We start from the raw sequence: 24,436 nt of genomic DNA, 5'->3' as shown, positions 1-24,436 counted from the left end.
AGGATAAGTTAAAAACACTTTGATCTAGACGGTTGAAATTTGGTATTCGGTCTTTACACCAAATTTGCAGATTTCTGTCAAATTTTGTGCAAAATTTGTTCAGAGAACGTTCGTTTGTCCTACTGTTCGTATGTAATTTACCACAATAACTACAAAACAAAGAGAGCTAGATAGATAAAATTCGGTACATAGATTTAACACCTTTATTGTAGAAATTTATCAAATTTTGAACAAAAGGTTGCCTGTCTGTCAGTGTGCCTGTAAACTAAATAATTCAAAAACGCAATGGCTTAGATATATCAAATATGCTATGGAATTTTGTCACTACAAGTGCAGTTTGGTTTCAATCGTTTGAGAAAAACGTGTCTAAAGCAAAAATTAATTTTCTGAAACAATATAGTCCATACCAGGGATTAATCGCCAAAGGTGAGACGTTAGATTCAGTAAAAATTCTAAATTTACGACGAACTTGAACTTGAAAGAAGTAGGAGATTGGGATTTATAGCATCAAAGGCTGTTATCCCTTGTTTCCAGATGAAGAGAGCAAAAAATTTATATCCATAAACACAAGAGCACGCACGCACACGCACACGCACACACAAACAAACAAACAAACAGTCTCAGTCAGCTAACAGTTACAAAGCAGTTCCGTTGAGGCGATTTAGTCCATATTCGAGATTCTACAGTTCCAGCGTAAAGAAGAGGTACAATAAGTCGGACAGTTCCCACAACACGGAATAGTGATAAAGGAAAGAGACTCAAAAATGCCTCAACAAAATGGGGTCAATAAAATTAAGGGATATTGAAGTGTTTCAGTGCTTGAAGAGAAACTCGCAGGTTGGTTTTTTTCCCAGTTATTTTACCCAAAACATTTTTGAAGGCGATATCTTATTTATCTAACTGTAGAAAAGAACTATATTAAGAATCTGTCAGTCACATTTCCTTAAATGACACTGGTCGAAACGGGGATATGAAGAATTTTATCTAAGCTTAAAATTTCGGCAGCGCCCACGGAATCCGATGTCGTGAAAATTATCTTTCCTTGCCTTGTAAATTTGAAATATTGCTGTGCCGATTTATGTGCTGTTTAATGTAGGCTTGGATAAGGAATGGGTTCAAGCGAGAGATTTTAGATGCAGCATCTCTGTTGGACACAATTATGTATATTTCTTCATATTGCTTTTGGCCAATACGAATAATGAGTTCGTTAGGGGATTTTCCACTCTCAAAGAAGTTTTCGTTTGAAGTAGGATGTATTTTAATGTTTGCTGAAGCCTGCATTATTGTAGCGTCATTTTCAGGAGGCGAGTCAAAAATAATAAATGTTGAGTTACTCAGTTTCACGACGTGCAGACTTTGCAGCTCTTGAATAAATACATATAAATACAAGAAATTAAAACAGAAAAGCTTACTAAATGTTCTGAAAAATACAAAGAACTGAGACAAACAAAATTAATTATCAAAGCCAAACTTTGAGAGCACTTCTCCTCATGCCGAAAGTTAATATTTTGTACCTATTGTACACCAATGCCCAGCAAGGCGTTCTCTGGCGACACATTTATTAAAGAGTATGCGAGAAAGTTTTGGGGAGACTACTCCTGCTGTTTTTAATCCGAGTTTACATGCTATCATTGGTGTAGTTGCGATAAATTTTTTAAATAATATTTTTTTTTTTTAAAAAAAGAAGCTTAAGCTTTATCTTGTTACTATACTCCGGATGAAATGTCTATTTCATATCTATTATATTATTATTCGTAAATTTCTCTTACTTTGAAAGTTAGGACCTGGCTGCCATATTTGCTTCGTTATCATTAATAAATTATTAGTTGCTGCTAAAATTTTGAGAGTTAAATTTTTTTTTAAATTCTGGTCTATAATAACCTTGTTTAAAAATAACAATTTCAAGATAAACTTATAGTTTTTTTCATAAAAAACAAAAACAAAATGGTTACAATTTGGCAAAATCATAAAGAAATGGATGTAGGGATAGGGTTGCTGTAATTCTAAATGCAATCACCGTAAGCACGTGGTAAATGTAAACAAAACAGAAAGTTCTGTATCATAGTAATTTTCATCTGATCCTTTTTCCTTTATTCCTTCAGTTTTCTAGTAATTTTATATCTACATTGGAATTGTTGTGGCATTTATCTATTTTATCTTATTTTATTTTGTTAACTAAAATATTGCGCTTTATTTTGACTTATAATATAAAGAACATGAGTTCACAAGCAGGTAATGTAACGAGTTTTCGAAAAAAAGGAGCAGATAGTTTAAATGTTAGAGGAACTAGAGTTTCAGCACAAAATGCTCAACTTTTGACATCGACTGGTTCATCAACTTTAGATTTTTTCATTGGTATGTTTACTGATTTCTTATTTTGAGCTTATCGTTAGAAGGAAGTAGTTTATACTATACTTTATTTTAGAAATATATTAATGGTTTAAATATGTGTATATTTTAGGTGGAGGACTAGCTGTTGGTACAATTTGTTTGATAGGTAAGTTAAATGTTGGTTGTTTAACCCATTTCAAATGTTTTTTTGTTGCTATGCTTTCCTGTTTTTAACTGGTTCCTTATTTAGTATGGCAGAATTATTATTGTAGATCTTAAAATTCTTTCTATGTATAGAAATATGATGTCTGTATTCTAAGAAAATCAAAATCAACTGTATGTTAAAATTGTAGATATTGTCACAATAGTTCAAAATGTTTCCCTATTAGCACCAAATGCCCCCGTATTAGCACAGTAGTGCAAAATTCTCCCCTTTAGCACAAAATGCCCTACAAAATTTCTATATGCATTCACATCTTAGATATTGTCAGAATATCAAATAAAATGATGGGGATATTGTAAAATACCTTATGCTAATAAACTAAATGATATAATTATGTTTATATATTATATTAATGCTAGTGATAATTTGTTCTCATCATGTTATCAAATTATTTATTACCTATTGATAAATTTTAGAATTCATTTTAGCTGAAGGAAATTTTTTTGAAATTATCAAAAGCTGTCTTGAGTAATCAAAAGTTCTGAGCATCTAATTATGGATTTTTTTTTAAATCTTTTATTTTTGTTTTAGTACAGTCATGATTTCTGCTTAATAGAATTTGAATTTTTCTCATGTGTACTGAGATTTTATTTCTTTTTTAATTGCTAACTAATGAAAAAACAAATATAAATTATGTTTATATGAAGATATTGAGAAATATTAAACATATATATATATATATATACTATTGTTTATAACCAGTTATAACCAGCATATTTGAAAGAATAGATATATAGCCAATGAACTGGTTTAAGGGAATAATAAATTATCATAACTGAGAAATAAAAATGGAAATTAATTTGATAAATAATCTTGCAAAAGTTGATTTCATTTTGATTACATATTGAAGCTTCATGGTTTCAAAATGCAAGATAATTGTATAAACTGTGATTCATATGTAGGTATGTATCAGATATAAACACTAATTTTGATTTTTAAATGATACATTTTAAGAGCTAATATTCAGTAAGAATGTATACACATACAGCTGCAAATTGAGTTTTTCTAGAAATCTGAAAATGTATAGAAGTTTTAATTAATTATAACATAGCTGTGATAGATCCTTAATTTTTTCCATATTTTTTTTTAGAAGAAGACCATTTTAATACTTATTCCGATGTATTAGTGAGGTATTTCTTAGCTGAAGGTGTAGCCAATAATCATAAACTATTTCTTTCAAGTGGTGATAAACCATCTGAAAATATTCTAAAGGTAAATGAATGTACATTTTATCATTCCATGACTTAATGAAGTTTATAATTATATGTTTTAGTAAAGTATTGTACAAAATATGTTTATTATAATTATCATTATTTTACTTGTCTGATATAATTCATCATAAATGAGGTATGTTAGAAATTTTTTTTTATATTTAAATTAAGGATCAGTTGTCTATGCAGTCTTGTATCTTTTAAGTTACTCTCTGTTGCAAACATAAAAATTATAATTATCTTAATTGATGATGATAATCATTATTGATATGTTTATTAATATTCTATAGAACAAATCATTGAACCTTGCTCTACCATATTTAGTAGAGATATAGTTGGAATGCTAATGACTTGCATTGGAACCATTTTTTCAATTTTCATGGACAATTTAATTGGTTAAAAATTAAGTAAAATCTTGTAATTTTGCTTACTGTTTTGCAATTTTATTTAACTTTAATAAGCATTTCATGTTTATGAAAATTGAATTTTGTAACTGATTTTTCATTTACTTCCTAGTATCATCTGCTGATTATGATACTTAGATATGCTATTTATATGAATAAAGCTCTTTCAAAAGGTGCAATATTGTATTGGACTGATTTTCTTAAATTACAAAGAGCTTGCAAAGTTTCTTGGACTTGTAGTGTTTTCACTTCTTGCTCTTCATCATCATTTCCCTCATGTTATATATTGTTATCTGATCTGTTCATCCATGCTTGACAGACTGTTTCCTCTGTAGTTTCTTAACTATCTTCTAACTCCATTTCTCTTAGATTTCCATAGAAAGGCTAAATTTTTTTTTTTCAGTATTATTATGATAATCTTTCTGTTAACTTCTGATGAAACCTCTAAAATGAAAGCAGTTCCGTATTACAACATCAGGGACTTCATACTAGCCTTTTATGTAATATGCAAGGGATTTAACAAATTTAATATATTTTCTTAACAATTTCATTGACACTGAGAATACTGATCTCTACCAACCCTGTTTCTGTCATTGCTGATATTTCTTCTCTATTCAGTTTTGTATTATGATTTCAGAATATGGGTAATTGCCCAGTTATGTGGTTGTATAAGGAAGATACTGTATTGACCGACAGAAAAAAAAAGCAGTTTCAAAAGCTTAAATTTTGATCAACCACATGGATATTCCATTTGTTTGCAAGCAATTAAATGTTCTTTAACTATTAGTTCTACCTGATAAAACCAACCTGTGGAATTTTTTGAGCCATCCATGCATTGGTACTTACTTTGAATTTGATTTTTTTTGGTAAATAAGTAATTTTTTTGGTTATAAATTAATTAAATTTATTAAAAATGCATTAAAATTTATTAAATTAAATTAAAATTATTTCATTAATTAAAAATTATTAAAATAATTTTTAAAATATTTTGGTGTTTCATTTTCACTGATAATAATAATTTTGTTTTCTCTTCTGTCATATGCACACTGCATAAAACAATTACAAGCATCCTATATGTTTAAACTTCTTTTATTTTTTTCAGCTTTCAAAATATATGCACTCATTTATGGTTCTGTAATTAAGTCCTCTTTTTACTGCATACAATTGATCATAAATGTGATATGTTAGAAAATTACTTCGATATTTAAATTAATAATGAATTCAGTGATCAAATTAGGCCATTTTTCTTTTAACTATGTTTCAATCAAAATTACCTAATGGTTTCATAAAAGTAATATTCTCTCTTGTCATCTACCTGTAAAATTAGCTCTCAAAAGTTAAAATGATATTCCCCATTCCTTTTTTGCTAAGTCTTCGGCCTTCTAATGAAATAATGACTTACTTAAACATCCCCCCCCCCTTTGCAAAACCATTCCTTTAACACATCTTCTATATTCTCTTTCTTTCCACATCTCCCCACCCTTCAAATTATAATCCTTGCAGGTTCAATATCATTTCTACATTTCAATAATGAATTTAGCAATAGTTGGGAGATGTTTTAAATTAAACTCTAGTTTTCCCCACAGTTTCCTACAATTTTTGAAAATTGATCGATCTGTTCCCATGCTTAATTTGCAAAGTTTGTTCTACCTGAAACTGGCTTATTTTCTAATGAAAGCTGAGGGCATATTGAGTGGAAGCCAAGTGTTGAAGTGTATAGAGAAAAAGGGAGTTCAGTGGAAATAATGGCCAAAAGAAAATTGACTCTTGTGGTCTTTGTTTCTCTCACATAAACATCGAAATGAATCATTGCTAGTAAATTGCTGAATACTAAAAATGAGCAGGTTTTCTATGTATTTGGATGCAAGAATTCTGTTCCATGCTGTTTTCATTAGTACAACTGATTGATTGTTATATTGCATAATCATTATAAGTTACAACTATTTTACTTGTAATAGTATTTCAGTTCTATATTGAATTATCAGATTTTTTAATGTAAAAAAAATCTTTAACTTCCTTCATATTAGATTTCACGTAAAACAACCATGTTAATTGATAAAATGCATTCTGACTGTGTTTTGTAGTTTAAAATTAAAATAAATAAATTAAGATATATAGTAAACTAAAATTAATAGCAAATAATTAAACAAAATTAAAATTTTGTGACATTAAAGGAAAGTTCTTTTTTCTTTTTATATATTTAAGTTTATAAATTCACACTATGTTGATAGATTTATTTTTTCTTTAGTATTTTGTAACTAGGCATAGCTTGATTGTATTGTATTAGGTTATATTTATTATTTGTCATCTTTGAAGTATTTAAATAAATTATTTCCTAAAAGTTTCTCTATTTATTAAATTTGGAGATTGCAGTGAAATATAAATGGTTTATAAGTTTTTAAAGATTTATATATATGAAATGTTGAAATAACTTGCATGATTAAATTGTTGTGCAATCATATTTTTTAAAAATATATATTTCTTTAAGGAACTGCCTGCTATAAAAGTGCCTGACGTAAATAAGGAATCCACCATTCGTGATTCTGCTGAAAAAGATGAACTTAAAATAGCATGGAGATATCAGAATCAACAGTCTACTTTTACAGTAAATATATTTTCTATTATTCTATACTCTAAACATTAGTAGAAATATAATTTATAATCAGATTTTGAGTTGTATCAATAAATTGGCAGATATTATTTAAAAATTAATTTTTTTAGTAAAGCAGTTATATTAAAATTCACACATTAAGAAAAGAATATTGGGATAGAAAAATATTGTAAGAAGCACATAATTAAGCAAGTTCAAAATGTTTATTGAAATGTTTTTCTACAATGCATATTTTATGTATTAAGGTATTCACATTTTTTAAAATAAAATTTTTTCTTTTTTTAATATATGTGAGTGCTAATATTGATCTGTAGTTTATTTACCTACCATTTCTCAGATTGTTTAGATTGCTTCAGAAATAGTTTTTAATTGGAATTATCATAATGCTTTTATTTTTGATCATTTTGCTCAAAGTAAGATATTGTTACAAAATTTTCCTTGTGGGTGTATTTGGAGGCAATCCAATAAGCAGGATCTTATAAAAATAAAATTCTTTATTTCAAGGAAGTCTACCAGGAAAACTCTAAAGTAGCATAAAGCAAGAGAAATATCAATATCAACAAATATCGCCAATCAATCGTAAAACACAGCGCATTTAATCACTAGCTCTGCAGCTTGCTTGCCGTCTAATACTCCACTCTCCTCATCTTGAGTGCTTGCTTTTTTTTTCTTTTTTCTTTCTTTCTTTCTTTTTTTTTTTTTCTTTTTTTTTTGTAGTCTTTCCACAGAAAGTGATGTAATCTTGGGAAAGTTCCAGAACTTTCTTCAAGCTTCAAGGAAAAACTGGTCTTGGTTGATATAATGTTCAGATATAATGGATTCTTCTAAAAGATTCCTTTTGTCGGCAAGATTGGAATGTTAGGGATATGTTTTACCAATTTGTAATAATATTTACAGAAATATTTAATTCTTTCTTGTGAAAAACATTTTATGATTTTGTAGTTTGATGAAGGTCGTAAATTATTTTGCCCATGATGATGATTTATATTGTGGAAATATATATAATCTTTCAATAACTTAAATCATCATTTTATTTTATTTTGCTTTTAAAAAAAAATAAATTACCTTGCATCATGGCTTTTTGTTTTAAAATAATAGACTTCTTTATTACAGAAAATGGATATATTTTCTTGGATAACTCTCTTCTTAGTATTTTTTATAAGTGAAATTTAAATATCTTTGTTATCAATTTAATTCTGGTGCAGCAATTTTCATTATGCTTTTTGCATTTTTCTTTATACATTTCATTCTTGAAGATTTCTTTGTTTTTATTCACTTTATCTTTCTGCATAGTTTTTATTTTTCATTTCAATTATAGTTTCCATTGTTATGTTTAAATTTAGCAGAGGATTTGTTCAGCAAATTATTTATTAATTTTCCAACAATTTTACTTTATATTACAATTGTTTGTAAAATTGCTTGTGTTTGAGTATCTACAGTTTGGGAGTTCTCGTGTAACAGAAAAAATCTTCTACTATTCGAAGATAAATGTAGATGCAATGGAGTATTTGCTTGTATTTGTATTAGAAAACTGTATTTAAAGATTTAAGTACATTATAATATAAAGTAATTTGGATAATTTGTATTCTGTTGTATATCTACAGATTTAAAAAGATTTTTTTTTAATTGATGCCTGATAAAAATTTCTAAGTTTCTATTCTAGTTATTCCTCGATTCTAATATTTATTTTGTAATTTATTACAAATTTTGTTTAAAGCCCAAAAATTTAAGCTTCATGAAAACACTTAAATTTGTATGTCTTAATTCATGTTAAAAATGGATGATAAAACAAAAAGTCATCCCTTTGTTTTTTTAAGAACAAATAAAAAATATTGGTTAATTTAATTTAATTTTTATTATGTTACAAAAATTAATCAATTGTAACAATTGCAGTGAAATACATGCATATTTTTTTCTGTCTTGCAACTAATAAATTACATATAATATAAAGTATTTTTTTTTATATGTTTAGTATATTACAATTAATAAGTTATGTATAATATGAAGTTTTTTTTTTTTTACATGTTTAATATTTTTTTGTACCTGGTTTTTGTAGTCTGGTGTCAAAGTATATTCTCATAACCATGGGTATGACCTATCCAGAACTCTGCCAGAAGAAATATTACAAAATTGTTCCATAACCACTTGTGATCCTCCTGAAAGATGCGAAGAATATTCTGAAAATGGCTTCATTTCATTTCCTTTCTCTCATCTGTTGCAAAGAATTACTTTTGAAATAACTTCTCATGGATTCAGAACATCTTCTAAAAATTGTGATAGTATTATGAGAATAGCTCTCCCTTCCTTTGGTTCACCGTTATGGGATTTTGGTTCTGAAAATAATCACCTGAACATCATTAGATTTTTATATTTGTTAAAAGGATTACTGAGGACTTCATTTGCTGTAGCAATTGTTACTCTACCATCTTATTTTATTCAAGTAAGTCTATTAAAAGAAACACTATTTATTGAAGTCAAAGTTTTTAATTTTGTTTGAAACCTCATTTTCAGTTGAACATTTTTTTTATAAACCAAAATAGTGGTTAATTGTCATATCAAAATATTTTTAAAAGCATTTTTTTATATGTACCTAATATTTTTACTCTAAATGATAGCATTATTAAAAAGCGAGTTTTAATATGTATACAACTATTTATTCTATGTAAAAAATTAATGTAAAAATTTTCTCTAAAATGTATTTATGTTTTATTAACAATTATTTTTCTCTAAATTGAATTGTAATAAGAAATAAGGAAAGAATTTTACATAATAATTAAAAAATCAATAAAGTGAAGTGATAGATTCTAAGGAAACCATTTAGGAGAAGAATAAGAAAAATATTGGATGGTGTCATTCCCCCCCCCCTTGTAATTAGAAATTTACTTCTTAGTTCTGTATCTCCAGTAGCACTATTTTCAATATCTGTATGTCATTATATATAGCAAATTGAATTTTTTCTCTATTATTAAGAAAACACTCTTTTTACATGAGTTGATATTTTTTTAAATTTATAAGTTTTTACAACAAAATTATGATTATAAGATGTGCTTGGGAAGAGAGTTTTTATATTTGATACCATAAAATGACTGAAATCTCAATATTGAAATATACCAATAGATGATGCACACACTCAAAAAAACATAACTAATTTTTTGAAAAATTTGCAGGAAATGCTGTAACTGTCCAGACCTAAAATATGGATTGTTATTAATCTCTTTATGCATATAGAATTCAAATTAGTGAATCATTTTACATAATATTATTATACAATTTAGACATTTTAATGAAATATATTAAATTATTATTAAATCGTTCTTTTTTTCTGTAAATAAATAATTCTTACAGAATTGCATGCTCTTTTTCAGTAATTTAAAGTCAAAGTGTGTCAAATACATCATCTTGCATACATCATACAATGAAATGAACATCAAATACATCATTTGTACATCAAATACATCATACAATGAAACAAGTAATTCTTTTGCCAACTTTGAAGTATGTTCTGTATTATTAGTTGTTATACTAAAATAAAAAATAAAAAAAAGAAAGAAATTTGGTGCTAACATTCATGTTTGCCGAACAAACCCTTCAAATTTAATGAATAAATTCTGAATTGCATGATGACAAAAAAATTTTGTGAATGCAAAATTGGTATATAGGTCCACAGTTTATGAAGTTCATGATAGAATAAAAGTTCAGTAGAAGAAGTTAAATGATAATTCTATTATCATTTTAGACTGAGTTGCCATTCAATAATGTATTAATTGCATAATTGTGTAGAGAGTTTTGCAGCATACAATGAAATTCTAGAAATTAAACAATCAACAGTTTTTTTAGGAAGTTTTATTTCCTCTCTTAAATTTCATTTTATAAATATATTATAACAAAATGTACAATATGATCATTACATTTTTTCAAAATTTACACTGTGAAAATATAGGGTAATATTGAGGCAACTTATATCATTTATGCATTTACTGTTGTATGGTTGTCAAGTTGTAGAGGAAATATATATGCATTCTTAATGTAATAAACATTTATAAGAGAAACCAAAAGGATTACTACCTAATCTTTTCTTTCATATCCATTAATTAATTCTTACTTCCTTTTGTTACGCTTGTTTAGTTTTAAATAAATAAGCACTGAATTTCAGTGTGTTAAATCAGCAATATCAAGTTATGAATTGACAGTGAATAAAAGATTGTAATTAAAAGTAATATGTATTTGATATAGAATACATATTATATGGAGTATTCACAAAATTTTCAATGTATGTTGTTACGATTCCAAATTCTTATCAAATATGAATAAAGTATATCTTGCTAGAAATAGTTTAATATTCAACATGCAATGCAAAATTAATCTTTATATATGTATCCATATTTTTTAAATCTGATACTAATGGTGTGGGGGAAAAAAAAAGATTTTATGCAAATATTATGTATTAAGCAAATATCTTGTATATATATTTAATGAAAAATTATTTTCATCTTGCTTCTTTTTTAGAAAAATAGAAAATCTTCCCAAAATAAACTATTAAATTTTTTTTCTCTATGATCTGTTATTACATGATAAATATTCTTACTGTAGTGCAGGATTTATTGATTGCAGTCATGCATTGACTCCATTACTGTGTCTAATACATTCCTTCCTTCTTATCTTTTTTCTCTCAATTATTAACACTTTAATTATCATGAAAATTTTCTCATTTATTTTTTTAAACTTTTTGAATTAATGTCCACTTTCCTGTTTCTGATATCAGATTTCATTCATGTAAATTAAATTTCTTTCATCTTCAGAATCAAGTTTTTATGAGCAGGATTCGACAAATCTGTGATACAGTGATAAGCTTAGAATCTTTTATTGGTCCAGATAAAAAATCTAACCCTCTATTCAAAGAATATAATGGTTAGTATTTTAATTTTGTATAAAGTACAAATTGATTGTAAAATAAAATTATCATTGATTAGTTTTTTGTAGTACTACTATGTGATTTCAATAGTAAAATTTTTAACTTGTTAATTTTGTAGTATATTCTGTCTAGAAAATGAGTATATTTAAATATATATATACATTGTAGAAGCATTAAGCTATTTGTATGTAATGCTCCATTTTTGAGTTTGTTGTCATATAAAACTAATATATATATATATATATATATATATATATATATATATATATATATATATATATATATATATATCCTGCTATTTAAATCACTACATCCAATATAAAGGTACTTTTTTTTTATTTACCATTCAATATAAGTATTTAGCTAAACATTTTTTTTTTCTGAATGACTGGATGAATTTCAAAATATTTTTGAAATTTTTTCAGTTAGTAGTATATATTCTTTATTTCATTTTTTAAAATAAGCTAATTTTTTTAAAACGTATTTTCTTCATGATTATATATAATGCCAGAAGGAGTGCAATTGCTGTATAACACAGAAATGGAAGAAGCTGAAGAAATTTAAAAATTTTAACCTCTGTTTAAAGTGGTTTATGAACTATAATGAGAAATCTTTTTTATATAAATAATATAAAGAAAGCTGAATTTTTTCCATAGTATGTCAAGAATATTTCTATAAAAATAGTAAGATGAAAAAATTAAAATTCTACTAAAGGGTAAGGAACAACTCTGTGAGTAAAATTTGATTTATTTTCTTCCATTTACATATTAATAATGAATTATATTGCAATATGTCATGATAAATAAAAATTAATTCTCTGTATTCAGTTTCTGAGTACAATTTATCATTATCTACTGTCCTAGTTTTTAAATTGTTTCTATGTTTATTGATGCAATGTTCCAGTCTATAGAAATCTCATAAATTCAATAAAAATTGTTGTAAAGATGGCTTAGAAAATGTTTTTGAAAATATATCTTTACTGAAATAAAATTTGCATTTCAAAAATACTTAATTAAAAAAAAAATAAAGCACAGTAGCTTTTGCTTCTCTGCATGTGTTTTTGTTATATAGTGGTTTAGATTTATTTTCCCTATGTTTTGTTTTCCTTATTACTAAACATTTTATATCTATAATGCAGCTATGTAAAATTATCAAAGAAACATTAATTGGATTTTATTTAAAGTTCCGTTTGTACTTCAGATTTTCAGCTCGGTTGAGGAAATTTTCTCGACTAAAAACTGAAAACAAATGTAAATATTTAGAATCTCTTCATAATAAATTAAGATCCTCAATGGCAAATTTCATTTTTTTTTTTTTTTTCATTTTAGGGTTACTACAAATACTGAAACTTCCAGTTTTAAATACTTTTATCTATCCAACACGAATTTCTGACCTTGCTTTCAAAATGAAAAGGAAAGACTTTATTATTGAAGTAAGTTTTAATTTGGTTTCAATAAATTTTATTAGTTTTTAAACAGCATTCTGTTTACTTATTAATTTTGTTGTTTCAAACAGATTTTCTACCACCGATTTATTTTTGTTATTATTGATACAGAAATGCATCATTATTATTTTGAAAGTCTTTTTTTATGGATTGTGCAATATTATCAAAACTAAAATTGTAACATCGATTTCCATGAGCTCTCTATTTGTAATGATAATAACCTTCTTAAAAAAATCTTATTACAAATATAGGCTTCGGAAATTATACTAATAGAATAAAAAATCTTGAGATGTCGTAATCGCACGACAATCAGTTGAATGCTTCTTGAATTTGAATGTACTCTTAGAGAATGATTTTACGCGAATGAACGGAATTAAACGAACGGATCATCTAAGTGAACGGACTGATCCAGGTCGCCGTTTTCTGTAAATGACTTTTGTTCGCGAACGACTGAGTGATTCTTCCGCTGTGCGGACTCATCTATTCTGGTATGCGAACGACCTTGTGAACCTCCTATTCCGCTCTCGAACAACTTTGTAGACCTTGCTACTCTGTTGCATATCACCACAGAGAAGGAGATCCAGAGATCTCACTCTCATAGACACAGATGTCAACTTTTTTAACATGGCCATTCACATAGACAGTAACGGCGTCTCTGTTGATGCCTGCGACTTGAAACTATGGCGCGGTGGAATGACGTCATCTTTCTTCGTGACGTCATGATACGAATGTCAACAAAGCAACTGCATTTATTATATTGACTTTCCTCGGCCAAATTTCAGTCTTGGGATAATATACCATAATAAATTGTTATCTGAAATAAATATTTTTTCCTTTATTTTCTCCCTTCTTATATAAAAACAAAAAAATTCATCTCTGCTTGTTGTGTGCTAGTGAAATTCAGATGCATTATTACCATATTTCAGATTAATTAAATTACATTTACACTTCAGTATGATATCCATCAAATTATTTTTTAAAAATTCTATTCCACCAGAAATGATTTCTAAAAGTTCATATATAAGGTAAATACTTATTTTTGGCTACCTAAAGAACAAATTTGAAATTTTTCAGTGAATGAATTTCATATTATATTAAGTTCTATTATTGATTATTAATTTTCACTTTCCATTAATTATAATATATATCAGTAGATTTTAAACTGCAATTTATGAGTTTTAAAATATTTTATTCCAATTTGGACAACTTTTAATCAATTTTACTCTGCATTTATACTAGCTTTAATCACTCATATATCAGGTTTGGCTACTCTAATTTAATTTTATGTAAGTTATTTTAAGAGTGAAAATCAATTTCCGAAATTTTTTACAAATTCTAACAAAATTAAATACATATATTTAGTATTACAAAATAATCATGTAATAAATAACAAACAACCCAAATAATGTTGTCTTATTTTATTGAAGAAAAAAATAATTGAAAACAATCCACATATTACATGGCAAAAAATATTAGTAAATATAGCATAAGCTCATTTGAAAAAGAAATTTCAATCAAAAATGAGGAATGATTAGTTTAATAAATTTAAAATCTCTGAGGTTCTTATGTAATATCAATGTTAATTTTACAAGATAAAAATACAATTGGCTTGAGTCGCATTTTTAACATGCTTCTGATGGTAAATTAAAAAAGTGGAAAACATGAAAACAACAAACTGATATAATTTTTACTAATTAATTTTCAAAAAATAAAATTAAAAAACTATACATGTAAACCGAGAATAGTAGGTTGTCATTTCATCATTCATTTTTTTTTTTTGATATTATGTTTAATCACCATCCGTATAAAGAAATAAAACTGTGCTTTTTCTTTGTGTTCTATGTGATTATTAAAAAACTCTAAAGTAACTTAGTTTAAAGCAGTTTTACATTTCTGATTTTTACCATCTCTTTGGAAAAAAAGGCTAAAATTACCAGAAAAACATTAATGTAATTTAGAAAAGTATTGTAATAAATATTCAGTTGACCATTTTAATCCTGATTTACATATGTCATATTCTTTAAGATATAAAAATAATTGCGGTTTGTTCACAGGAAGAGTGAGAAAGAATGTCACTTGGAAGGGTTGCAGTTTTGTTCGGTAAAAAAAGAGTAGTTGACCTTGATAAACAAAACACAATGGTAGAAAGGTTTTCGTGGTGATTTATGTTTCTACCCATTATTTAATGAATTGGAGGATTGCATGGGGAAGGGAAGGGTGTCGGTTTTAATCAGGTTGAAGCATTTTTGCTTTGATATTATCATTTCTAAGTTACGAACTTCAGACTGTTTTGACTGAAAGGTGATTTATTGAACTGGGACGAGGAAATATGCACACTTTTATAGATTGATGAATATCCATTTTCAGATTATATGTTTGCAGATATATTGCATTTGCAGGGTAAAAATAATGTTTGCAAAAAATGCAAGATTAAAGGAAAAAAGTAATTTAAAAGAAGTCAAATATTCCTTGTAAATCTATTATTTGCTTTAGAAATATTTCATATAAGAGTGTTTTAATAAAATATATTAAATCTAAGTTTTCTTTCTTTAGTTTTACATGTTCTTTGATTTTTAAGTTAAGATTTTAAAGAAAATGTATTGATTGATTTTTTTTTGTTACAAGCATTGTTAGCAGAATATTTTATTTATTTGGCTAGTAAAGATGAGTTACATCACTTTTTCTGCAAACAAGGAGTGAAATGGATTGATTTGTTCGTTTTAATAATATATCTGGTAGCTTATTTTACACCGAAATATTAATATTCAAACATTGCCCTTTTACTCTCAAATGAGTAAAATATGTTTTTCCTAATATTCAATTATCTTTTTGTTTTTATAAAGAAGTTTCAGAATGACGAGAATTAGAAGGTGTTTTCTCTGTAATTTGAAAAATTTAATGTAACATTTGCTATTTATTAAAAAATATAGGAAATTATTCATAGATGCAATGCAAATATTATGTTGGATGATTTTTTAAAAAATATTTTTCTTTTACAATAAGTTATTTTTACAATATACTATTCTTTAAAAAAAGATTCCAAAAGTATGTTTATTTAAAATGCACACAAGTTTTATTTATTAAGAAATTGTTTCTTACTTTCTTCTGATCTACAATTTAACTAAGAATCATTTATATCAAGAAGGAAATGTTATGTTTTCTATAAAAAAACGCTATATATTTAATTGAATACATATAATGAAATAGAGTTGATTTTTTTTGAATAATTATCTTTTTGATATATCTTTTTTTCATGCAAATATTATATCAAACTATAGACTTAGAAAGCAGATGCACAATTTTTTTTATTATTTCATACGGAAAAGAAAAAACACAGAATGTCAAATGTTGATTTAATTTGTTTTCATAGAGGATATATAAGGTTCCAATATCTGACTGGATATATCTATCAGTGGTTATCATATGTATAAATGTTCTCAATCTGTTTGTAGATAATTTCTGTAGGGACACAACAATTTGTTGTTATTGTTGAATATGCTCAGAAGTACAGAGGAAAAGAAGCTCAAAGAGTTTATTTTTCATTTTTTTAAAAAGAAACTTGAGAAGAAAGTGATATATTATTTCTTCACATACCAAATTTAGAAAAAAAAAAAAAAAAAATTGCATTAGCCAAAAAATTTAACTTTGCCAAATTTTTCGACTATTGAACTTTTTAAAAACTTTCAAAGAGTTTAAGGACTCTCTTCATTTTATATCTTATTTCATTCTCTCCCCAAATGCAATGAATTAAAAAAATCACTTACAAAATTATTTCTGTCTCTCTTTCTATATCTATACTACTATTATAAATGTAAAAGTTTGGATGGATAGATAGTTGGATGTTTGTTAGTCAATCACGTCAGAACAGCTGAACGGAATTGGAGGAAATTTAGCACAGAGATAGATTATAGTCTGGAATAGGACATAGGCTACAATTTGTTCCGGTTAATTGAGTGGTTAATTTTTTATTAATTAAAAACTAACTTTCCCGCTAAAACTCTTCATTTTCCCATTGCCAAATGAGTAGGGCTTCAGTTGTTTTTCTTTTCTACGCTAAAGAGGCTAGGCTTACGATATTTTCGATCGATTATTTCAAATGATTCTGTTCATTTTCTTAATGTTTGATGCGTTTAAAATTAAAAATTGTTAATTAATCGATCCATAGAGGAAATAAAAAAATTCTAATCTGCATTGCGTTACCCTAACTGGCGTGGAAAATTCACGCAATTCACGCACTATTTATTCAGGTTAATTGAGTGGTTAATTTTTTATTGATTAAAAACTAACTTTCTCGCCAAAAATCTGAAGCCAAATCCCGCCAAAAATGAATAAGGCTTTCATTTTTTTCTCCCACGCTAATCAGGTTAGGCTTAACATGTTTTCGACCGAATATTTCAAATTATTCTATTTATTTTCTTAGTGTTTGATGCATTTGAAATTATACATTGTTAATTCATCGATCTTTTGGATTCATTCTGAAGTGCTTTTAAATTAAAATGAAACATGAATAAAGAAAATTGAAAAATTCTAATCTGCATTGCGTTACCCCAACTGGCGTTGAAAATTCACGCATGTGCAGTGTGTTCTGATTATTGACAACTGTGTTTTCATTTTAATTAAAAGCTAAAAAAGTATGTGTTTTATATTGTTGTAGCTGTCTCAATCTCGATCGATAAATAAAATAGACTTGACTTGATTTTAATGAAACACGGAGTTGATTTGCTATTTTGTTTTATTTCAGGTATACTATGTAAATAAATTGTTTTTAGGTTCGTTGAATGTTTTTGTAATTAAATTGTATTTATGTTAGTTATATATTTTTCGTATATGCGTATAGTTTTAAATGCATCCTTTTTTAGGTTAGGTTTTTTGTTTTGTTATTATTTGATAGTTTTTCGAAATGCCCAGAAAACGCAAATCTAATCCTTCGAAGAGGAGTAATAAAGCTCGGGCTATAAAAGTAGCTAGAAGACCTGTTTGCAATTTTAGTGAGCACTTGCGAATTATCAAACACCCTCCAGCTGTGGGATAAATACAAGGACGCTTTATCAGAAGATATCGTGCATAGGGTGGATGGTACTCAAATGACCTAATCATTAACGAAGCTTTGGTATTGATTGAGGATAAAATGATTTCCATATCTGGAAAATGTCTCTCTGATTTCGACCTACCCCCACCGCAGCGAAGATGGGAATTATCAGGCGAAGTTGAGAAGGAGCTAAACCACGACACCGCGGTTTTAGAAGCGCATGTCAAGGAAATGACACTACGATTACTTCCCAAGTAGCATCAAGTCTACGAAACGATTCTGAACTGAGTAAATAGTGGAGAAGAGGGATTATTCTTTCTTGACGCACCAGGGGATACGGGTAAGATGTTTGTGCTGAATCTCCTGCTAGCCAACTCCGCAAGGACCGCAAATATAGCTTTGGCTGTAGCTTTCTCGGGCATTGCTGTAACTTTGCTTAACGGTGGCCTGCCTACACATTCCGTTTTCAAATTGCCGCTTAATCTTGCAAGCGAAGATACTCCAACATGCAACGTCACCAAAAACAGCGGCCGGGGAGTCCTTTTGCAGCAGTGCAAGTTAATAGTATGGGACGAGTGCACAATGGCCCACAAGCATGCATTAGAGGCGTTCAACCACAGCCTGCAGGAGATCCGCCGTAACCAGGCGGTGATGGGCGGCGTTTTCAATTTGCTCCCAGGGGATTTTAGACAGGCACTTCTGACTGCTGATCAGACCGTCAGTTCTCATACATACACATCAAAATTTCCACGTGAACGAAGTCGCGGGTAATAGCTAGTACATTATAACTACAAAAATAGGAAGAACTAGATGAATAAAATTTGATATGCAGTTTAATCACTAAGAAAACACAAAGTTTACTGGTAAATTATAAAACTTTTGGTGTATTATTTAATAAATTGTCATGCCATTAAAAATTTATGGTGTTTTATAATATTTGAATTTTAAAGTGATATAGAATAGTTAAGTGGAATAATATGCCCCAAAGTTATTGAGTAAAATTTTTTAAAAATTATTAATTTTATTTCATTAAAAATCTAATTTAAATTCCAAAATATCCATTCTTGGCTTCAATTACTTCATACATCTGCCTATGTAACTATAGATGATCTGCCTTCAATGCTTTGAATTATTTTTATATCACATTTTATAAATTTGTAAACATTAACATGTTAAAATACCAAGATAAATATTTGATCATACATAAAAAATAGCACATAAGAGTGTCTAAATTGCCAAATGAAAAGACTGCCCCACTCAAAGATGTTATAATTATTAGGCACGCAAATACTCTTCTTATCATATTTTACTCAAAGATAGGGGGAAAAAAACCTGATAAACAATAGCTCAAAATAAAATTACAGATCTCTAATTATTAATTGTGTTAAATAAAACTGTTGATAAACACGAAATTATTTCATAGTTCCTTTTAAATTATAAAATATTTTGAAGCCAATTAGTGGTATTATAAAAAGTAATTCAGTATCTCAGAAAATAAAATATTTATATGATTAATAACTGATGACAAGTAAACAATTTTTTACAAGCCTTCACCCTAGAAATTTGTCTGGAATCATTAGTAATCAAGCATTCAGAAAATAAATAAGTAATCAGCACTCATTCAGAAAGATTTCTAAAATCGATATTTTTATTAGTACTCCTTAGAGCAAAGATTTTAAATTTCCTCATCTTTTTCAGTTAACTGGATATTCTGTTCATCAGAAGTGTGGATTAAAAGTGAAAGGGAAAAATTATCAAATTGTTTCATGAATTTAATTGTGTGATATTTAATTTTTTCAGAAAGTATTTTTAGTCCTGGAAGTTTTAATAGGATAGAAATTCCGATGAATATTTCTAGTGCTGTTCTTAAAGCTTTTTTTTTTTTTTTTTAATTTTATTACAAAATGTGAAGTGTGTTTCAGAGAACTTGTTAATGATGGGACACAACATAATAGTCTTGGTATTATGTTGTGTAGGATTGCTTTTTTGGGGAGGAGGGGAGCTGTGGCTTTTGGAACCAGAAGTTTGAAAACCTTTTATTTTTTTAATTGGCTTATTTCTAAGAGGTTTTATTTATTTATTATTATTTTTTTAATTCTGCCATTTTGATAGTTTTAGCAAATGGAATTTCAGGATATTTGATCTATTCATTCCATGTAAGTGAAATTCCAGCATAGGTTTTGTATGAAAGTAAGGTTGAACATTTTTTTTTTTTTTTTTTTTTTATTATCAATCAATAATAACTTTCTTTTCTTTTCTTTTTTTTTTCTTTTTTTTTTTTTTTTTTGCTTTAATAGAAATCTTCCAAGGAGAGCGCCATTTATAAATACTCTCTATTGCATTTTCTAATTTAGTTTTGCAATAATTCATTAAGGAATAAGAGTAATAAACCAAAAAAAAAAAAAAAACGTCAACAAAAATGGAATATTCAACATTTGCGTCTAAAGTTTTAAAAAAAATCATTCATGAAAATGACAAAAAATACTGTTGAAAGAACTCTGTCCTGTTTTATGAAGATGTCTTATGTGTGAAATAGTATCTAATCTGAAATGTTCTTTGTTGGAGAAAGTTGTGTAGCCGTTTAGTTATGTTGCCTGTGATGCCAAGTTGGAGACATTTATATATTAGATCATCTGTAAGAATCATAGGCATTTTTGAGATCAAAGGTAACCCCAATAAAAAAAAGTTTTTGCTCTTATGTACCTCCAAAATTATTAAAATTTGTGTTTTGCTATTTGGGCTTCTCTGAGTGGTATAAAAACCGTATTAGTTTAGATCGATTTTTTTAAACCATGAGTCAAATATTGAATAATTTATTGGGCTGATATTAAGATACATTCAAATTTTTTGCAAAAAATTGAAGTAAGAACTATTGGGTTTTAAGATGTTTTATCTTTGTTTGGTTTTGGAAGTGGAACAATAACAGCATGCTTCCAATTCTTTGGCAGTGAAGCGAAATGTAATTGCCTTTGAAAGATATCAAAGATTTTGTGGAGAGCTGTATCATCAAGTTTTTTTAACCAAACTGCTGGGATGTTATTTGCGCCTAGTGTGGAGTTTTTTGTATGGCTTTTTTGAGTTCCCTAAATTTTTATACTATTATTTAAAAATTCATTATCATTACTGTAGGCTAGGTAAATTGTGCATTAAAAAGAGTTTTACATAGGAATTTGCTTTGAATTTTGAAACTGCTTATATATCTATTATTATGAATGATGATTCCATTAGTCTTAATATGAGGATTAGTATGTTTGGATAATAAAAATGTTTAGTATTTAAAAAAAAACGTTAGTAAAAAATAAAAATTAAAAAACAAAGCAAGCATTTCTGCTTATGGCTACAACATTGTCAACAAGTGTTATAGTATATTCCGAACGCATTTTGCCAGATACAGGTCCTCTTAGAAACTACAAAAATGAAATGACATATAAACTTGAAACTCAGTTGAACAAAACAAAGGGGGAAAAAGCCATCAAACATGTGCTAGAACACATATGCATGGAAATAATGAATTAAAAGTTCAGGCCATGGTGAGAAACACTCTTCAATGTTGCTGGCCTAGTTTAACATTTCTTTTGATATATAAGTGCAAATTATGTTATGTTACTACATCTTCTTCCTTGTTCTCTTGTAAGACATAAAATAGATTACTGAATAAAATTAACACGCCTCTCTTATTGTTTATCATTTGTGCATAACTTGAAATCTTTTCGTATATAGAAATTTGAACTTGCCAATGTAATAAAGAAAAAAATTCTTTTTAAGTATCATATTGGGGGGGGGGGGCTTTAGTATTGTTTGTATTAAGGAAGTGTTACAAAATATGTAATTAATAAAATTTTTAAATTATATTTTGTTTATTATTATTATTTTTTTTTAATATTCCATTTTCAAATTTTTGGTTTTATATACTTCTATCAGATGAAAAGAAATACATAGAAGCATTAGTTTATTTCAATGGATATCAACATTTCATCTGTTTACTAGAATAAATTTTTCTTTTAAAACAGCGATTGCATTTACCTCCTGATTTTGAAGAAGCTCAAGGAGAACCAGGTTCGTTTGGATGCAGTGGTCAACCCAGCAAACTTGATTTTTAAAAAGATTTTGTATCTTGTGTAAGTTTGTAAAATTTATATATGTTTATTTGTATTATTTTTTTATAACAATTAAGTGTCTATATATTACTGTGAAAATTATATTATTTATATATAATTTTTATTTATTATTATGTTGAAAATATTTATTTATTAAAACTCTCTATATATTATATTTTGTTATTAATATATCAATTCATGTGGATTGTTTAGTATTTTTTAATATACTTTTTATAGTATCTTAATTTTTATAACACCAGTCATCAGCGATTTTTTTTAAAAAGATTAATACACAATGGAAATAAGGTTTCATGATATATATATAATGAGGTTTCATTGTATATATATTTGTTTAGTATTAATAATAACCAATTAATTGCATTGATCATTACATATTTCTGAATCAGTATTTTTGAATTTTAACATTTCAATAGTCAAACTGATGTTGATATAAATTTTAATGAAAAATATTTTTGCTCATGATCAAAAGATAAAAATACATTTCTTTACAAAATAGGTCTGAATCTACTTTTTTTTCATTTTTGCATCTGAAATTATGATAGATAAATATTAAAATCTTTAATATGAAAGAATATGTTACAAATCAAATGCAATTAACAAGTAATTTATGCAGTAAAAGTTAAAATTTGACTCAGAAAAGACATGATTTTACAATAAATAAAGATTTAATAGATGAGACAATTTTGTTCGGAAAAAATAGTTTTTAACTGGAAGATTTGTTATTGATAAATTGAAAAGTGTTCATTGTTTGAAATGAAACTTGATAATTCTATTTCAATAAAATCCAAAAATATATATAATTTATTTTAAAATAATTAACATAATTGATAATGAAGGCATGATATTTTGATTCTTATCTCTTCAAATAGGATTTGGTGATAACTCAAAGAGTATTAAGGGAGATAAAGAGACCACATCTAGCAATATGAATAATGTGATGAAATAAAAAGAAATACGAAACACTAAGTAGTTAATAGATTTCTTCAGATTGTAAATTAAATCATGGCAACAAGTAAATTAAAAATAAAGAACAATTTTTTTAAAAAAGTGTTACTTCCTGCCCTTTCTCCAAGAAGGCCTATGTTTCATAATATATTTGAAAAAAAATAAAGATTGAAAATAGAATGCAAATAATAATAATAATAAATAAATAAAACTTTCTAAATTCATTGATTTGAGAATATTTTCCCATTTATTTAATTTTATTGCCATGGATGAATTTACAACTGATGTATGCTAATGCATAGTATATTTAAATAACACAAATAATTTGTTTAAGATCATAAAATAAACAATAATAATTAAATTATTATCAATATATTAATTATTAAAATATTTATATATATGACTTAGCATGTAAAGCATGACTGTTGATGAAGTTGGAATATAGAATTTTTACTCATGCTGAATATTCACTGGTTTTTTTTTAATGATAAACATGCTGGGATTTATGAAATAATCATTTTCAAATTGCAAATTCAATGTATATTAGTATAGATTGAATGCTAACTAGAATCAGTATTTAGATATTCATGCAATTTCCACAATATAACACAGAGAATTCAGCTCAGTAGAAATATCAGCTACCATATTCCTTTATAAATTGAATTGTTTATTTTAAGTTCACAGAAGGCATGGCTATATGTCCCTTGTATGAACAAAAGCATATTTCATAGTTCTGATATGCATTCTTGTAAGCTTCTAAATCTCAAAATTGTGATTTTAATGCTCTTGAAATGATGCAGCGAAATTATATTGTTTGTTCTGTAAAATCACATAATATGATCTCATTTCATGTTTTAACTTTTTGGGTATTCCTGCTATATACTCATGAGCATTATTTTGTTGTTGTTCTTCAGGCCTTTTTCACCTTTAAATATCCTCATGAGTTGATTAGCAGCATCACAAAATCTGGACCTCTGAGTAAATTTTTTAACTATAATAACACTACAAGACCATAAGAAGATACTGATCCCAACATGAGACCAATACCTAAGAAAAGTGCCAGTTGAGATCCTGCAGCTTCATGATGCTCTTCTTTCACTTGCCTATTGGAAAGAATTGAATTAGAGTTAGCACCATCTATTAAAATATATTCAATGTTGAAAAATCTTTATTTTTGTTATGTTTATAACATCCATTTGAATGTATTT

General features: G+C 27.0%; 2 protein-coding genes across 4 annotated transcripts in view; one reads left to right on the top strand and one right to left on the bottom strand.

The window, feature by feature from the left end:
- Nucleotides 1-1,860: 1,860 nt before the first annotated feature.
- Nucleotides 1,861-24,247, top strand: LOC129974903 (elongator complex protein 4-like). Its single transcript, XM_056087689.1, has 9 exons — nt 1,861-2,355; nt 2,462-2,497; nt 3,645-3,766; nt 6,658-6,774; nt 8,837-9,220; nt 11,580-11,688; nt 13,021-13,124; nt 22,176-22,283; nt 24,143-24,247. Exons 1-8 carry the CDS (start codon nt 2,217-2,219, stop codon nt 22,263-22,265), a joined length of 1,101 nt encoding a protein of 366 aa, XP_055943664.1. The 5' UTR covers nt 1,861-2,216; the 3' UTR covers nt 22,266-22,283; nt 24,143-24,247.
- The window catches only part of LOC129974902 (equilibrative nucleoside transporter 1-like), a 96,426-nt gene continuing 95,056 nt past the window's right edge, over nt 23,067-24,436 (bottom strand). For all 3 annotated transcript variants that reach the window (XM_056087686.1, XM_056087688.1, XM_056087687.1), the window contains exon 14: nt 23,067-24,331. In XM_056087686.1, coding sequence (XP_055943661.1) covers nt 24,220-24,331 — 112 coding nt within the window. In that variant the 3' untranslated portion in view covers nt 23,067-24,219. The remainder of the gene's footprint in view (nt 24,332-24,436) is intronic.

Source organism: Argiope bruennichi, chromosome 7 (genome assembly GCF_947563725.1).
Source record: "Argiope bruennichi chromosome 7, qqArgBrue1.1, whole genome shotgun sequence".
NCBI lineage: Eukaryota > Metazoa > Arthropoda > Arachnida > Araneae > Araneidae > Argiope > Argiope bruennichi.
Note: the sequence above shows the minus strand (reverse complement) of the source record. Positions and strands in the feature narration are given on the sequence as shown.

What these genes read in the sequence shown, in the direction of transcription:
- LOC129974903 (XM_056087689.1), top strand. Translation starts at nt 2,217, where the DNA reads ATGAGTTCACAAGCAGGTAATGTAACGAGTTTTCGAAAAAAAGGAGCA. An exon ending in CATCTGAAAATATTCTAAAG is followed by an intron (nt 3,767 to 6,657) that starts GTAAATGAATGT and finishes TATTTCTTTAAG; the next exon opens with GAACTGCCTGCTATAAAAGT. An exon ending in TCTATTCAAAGAATATAATG is followed by an intron (nt 11,689 to 13,020) that starts GTTAGTATTTTA and finishes TTTTCATTTTAG; the next exon opens with GGTTACTACAAATACTGAAA.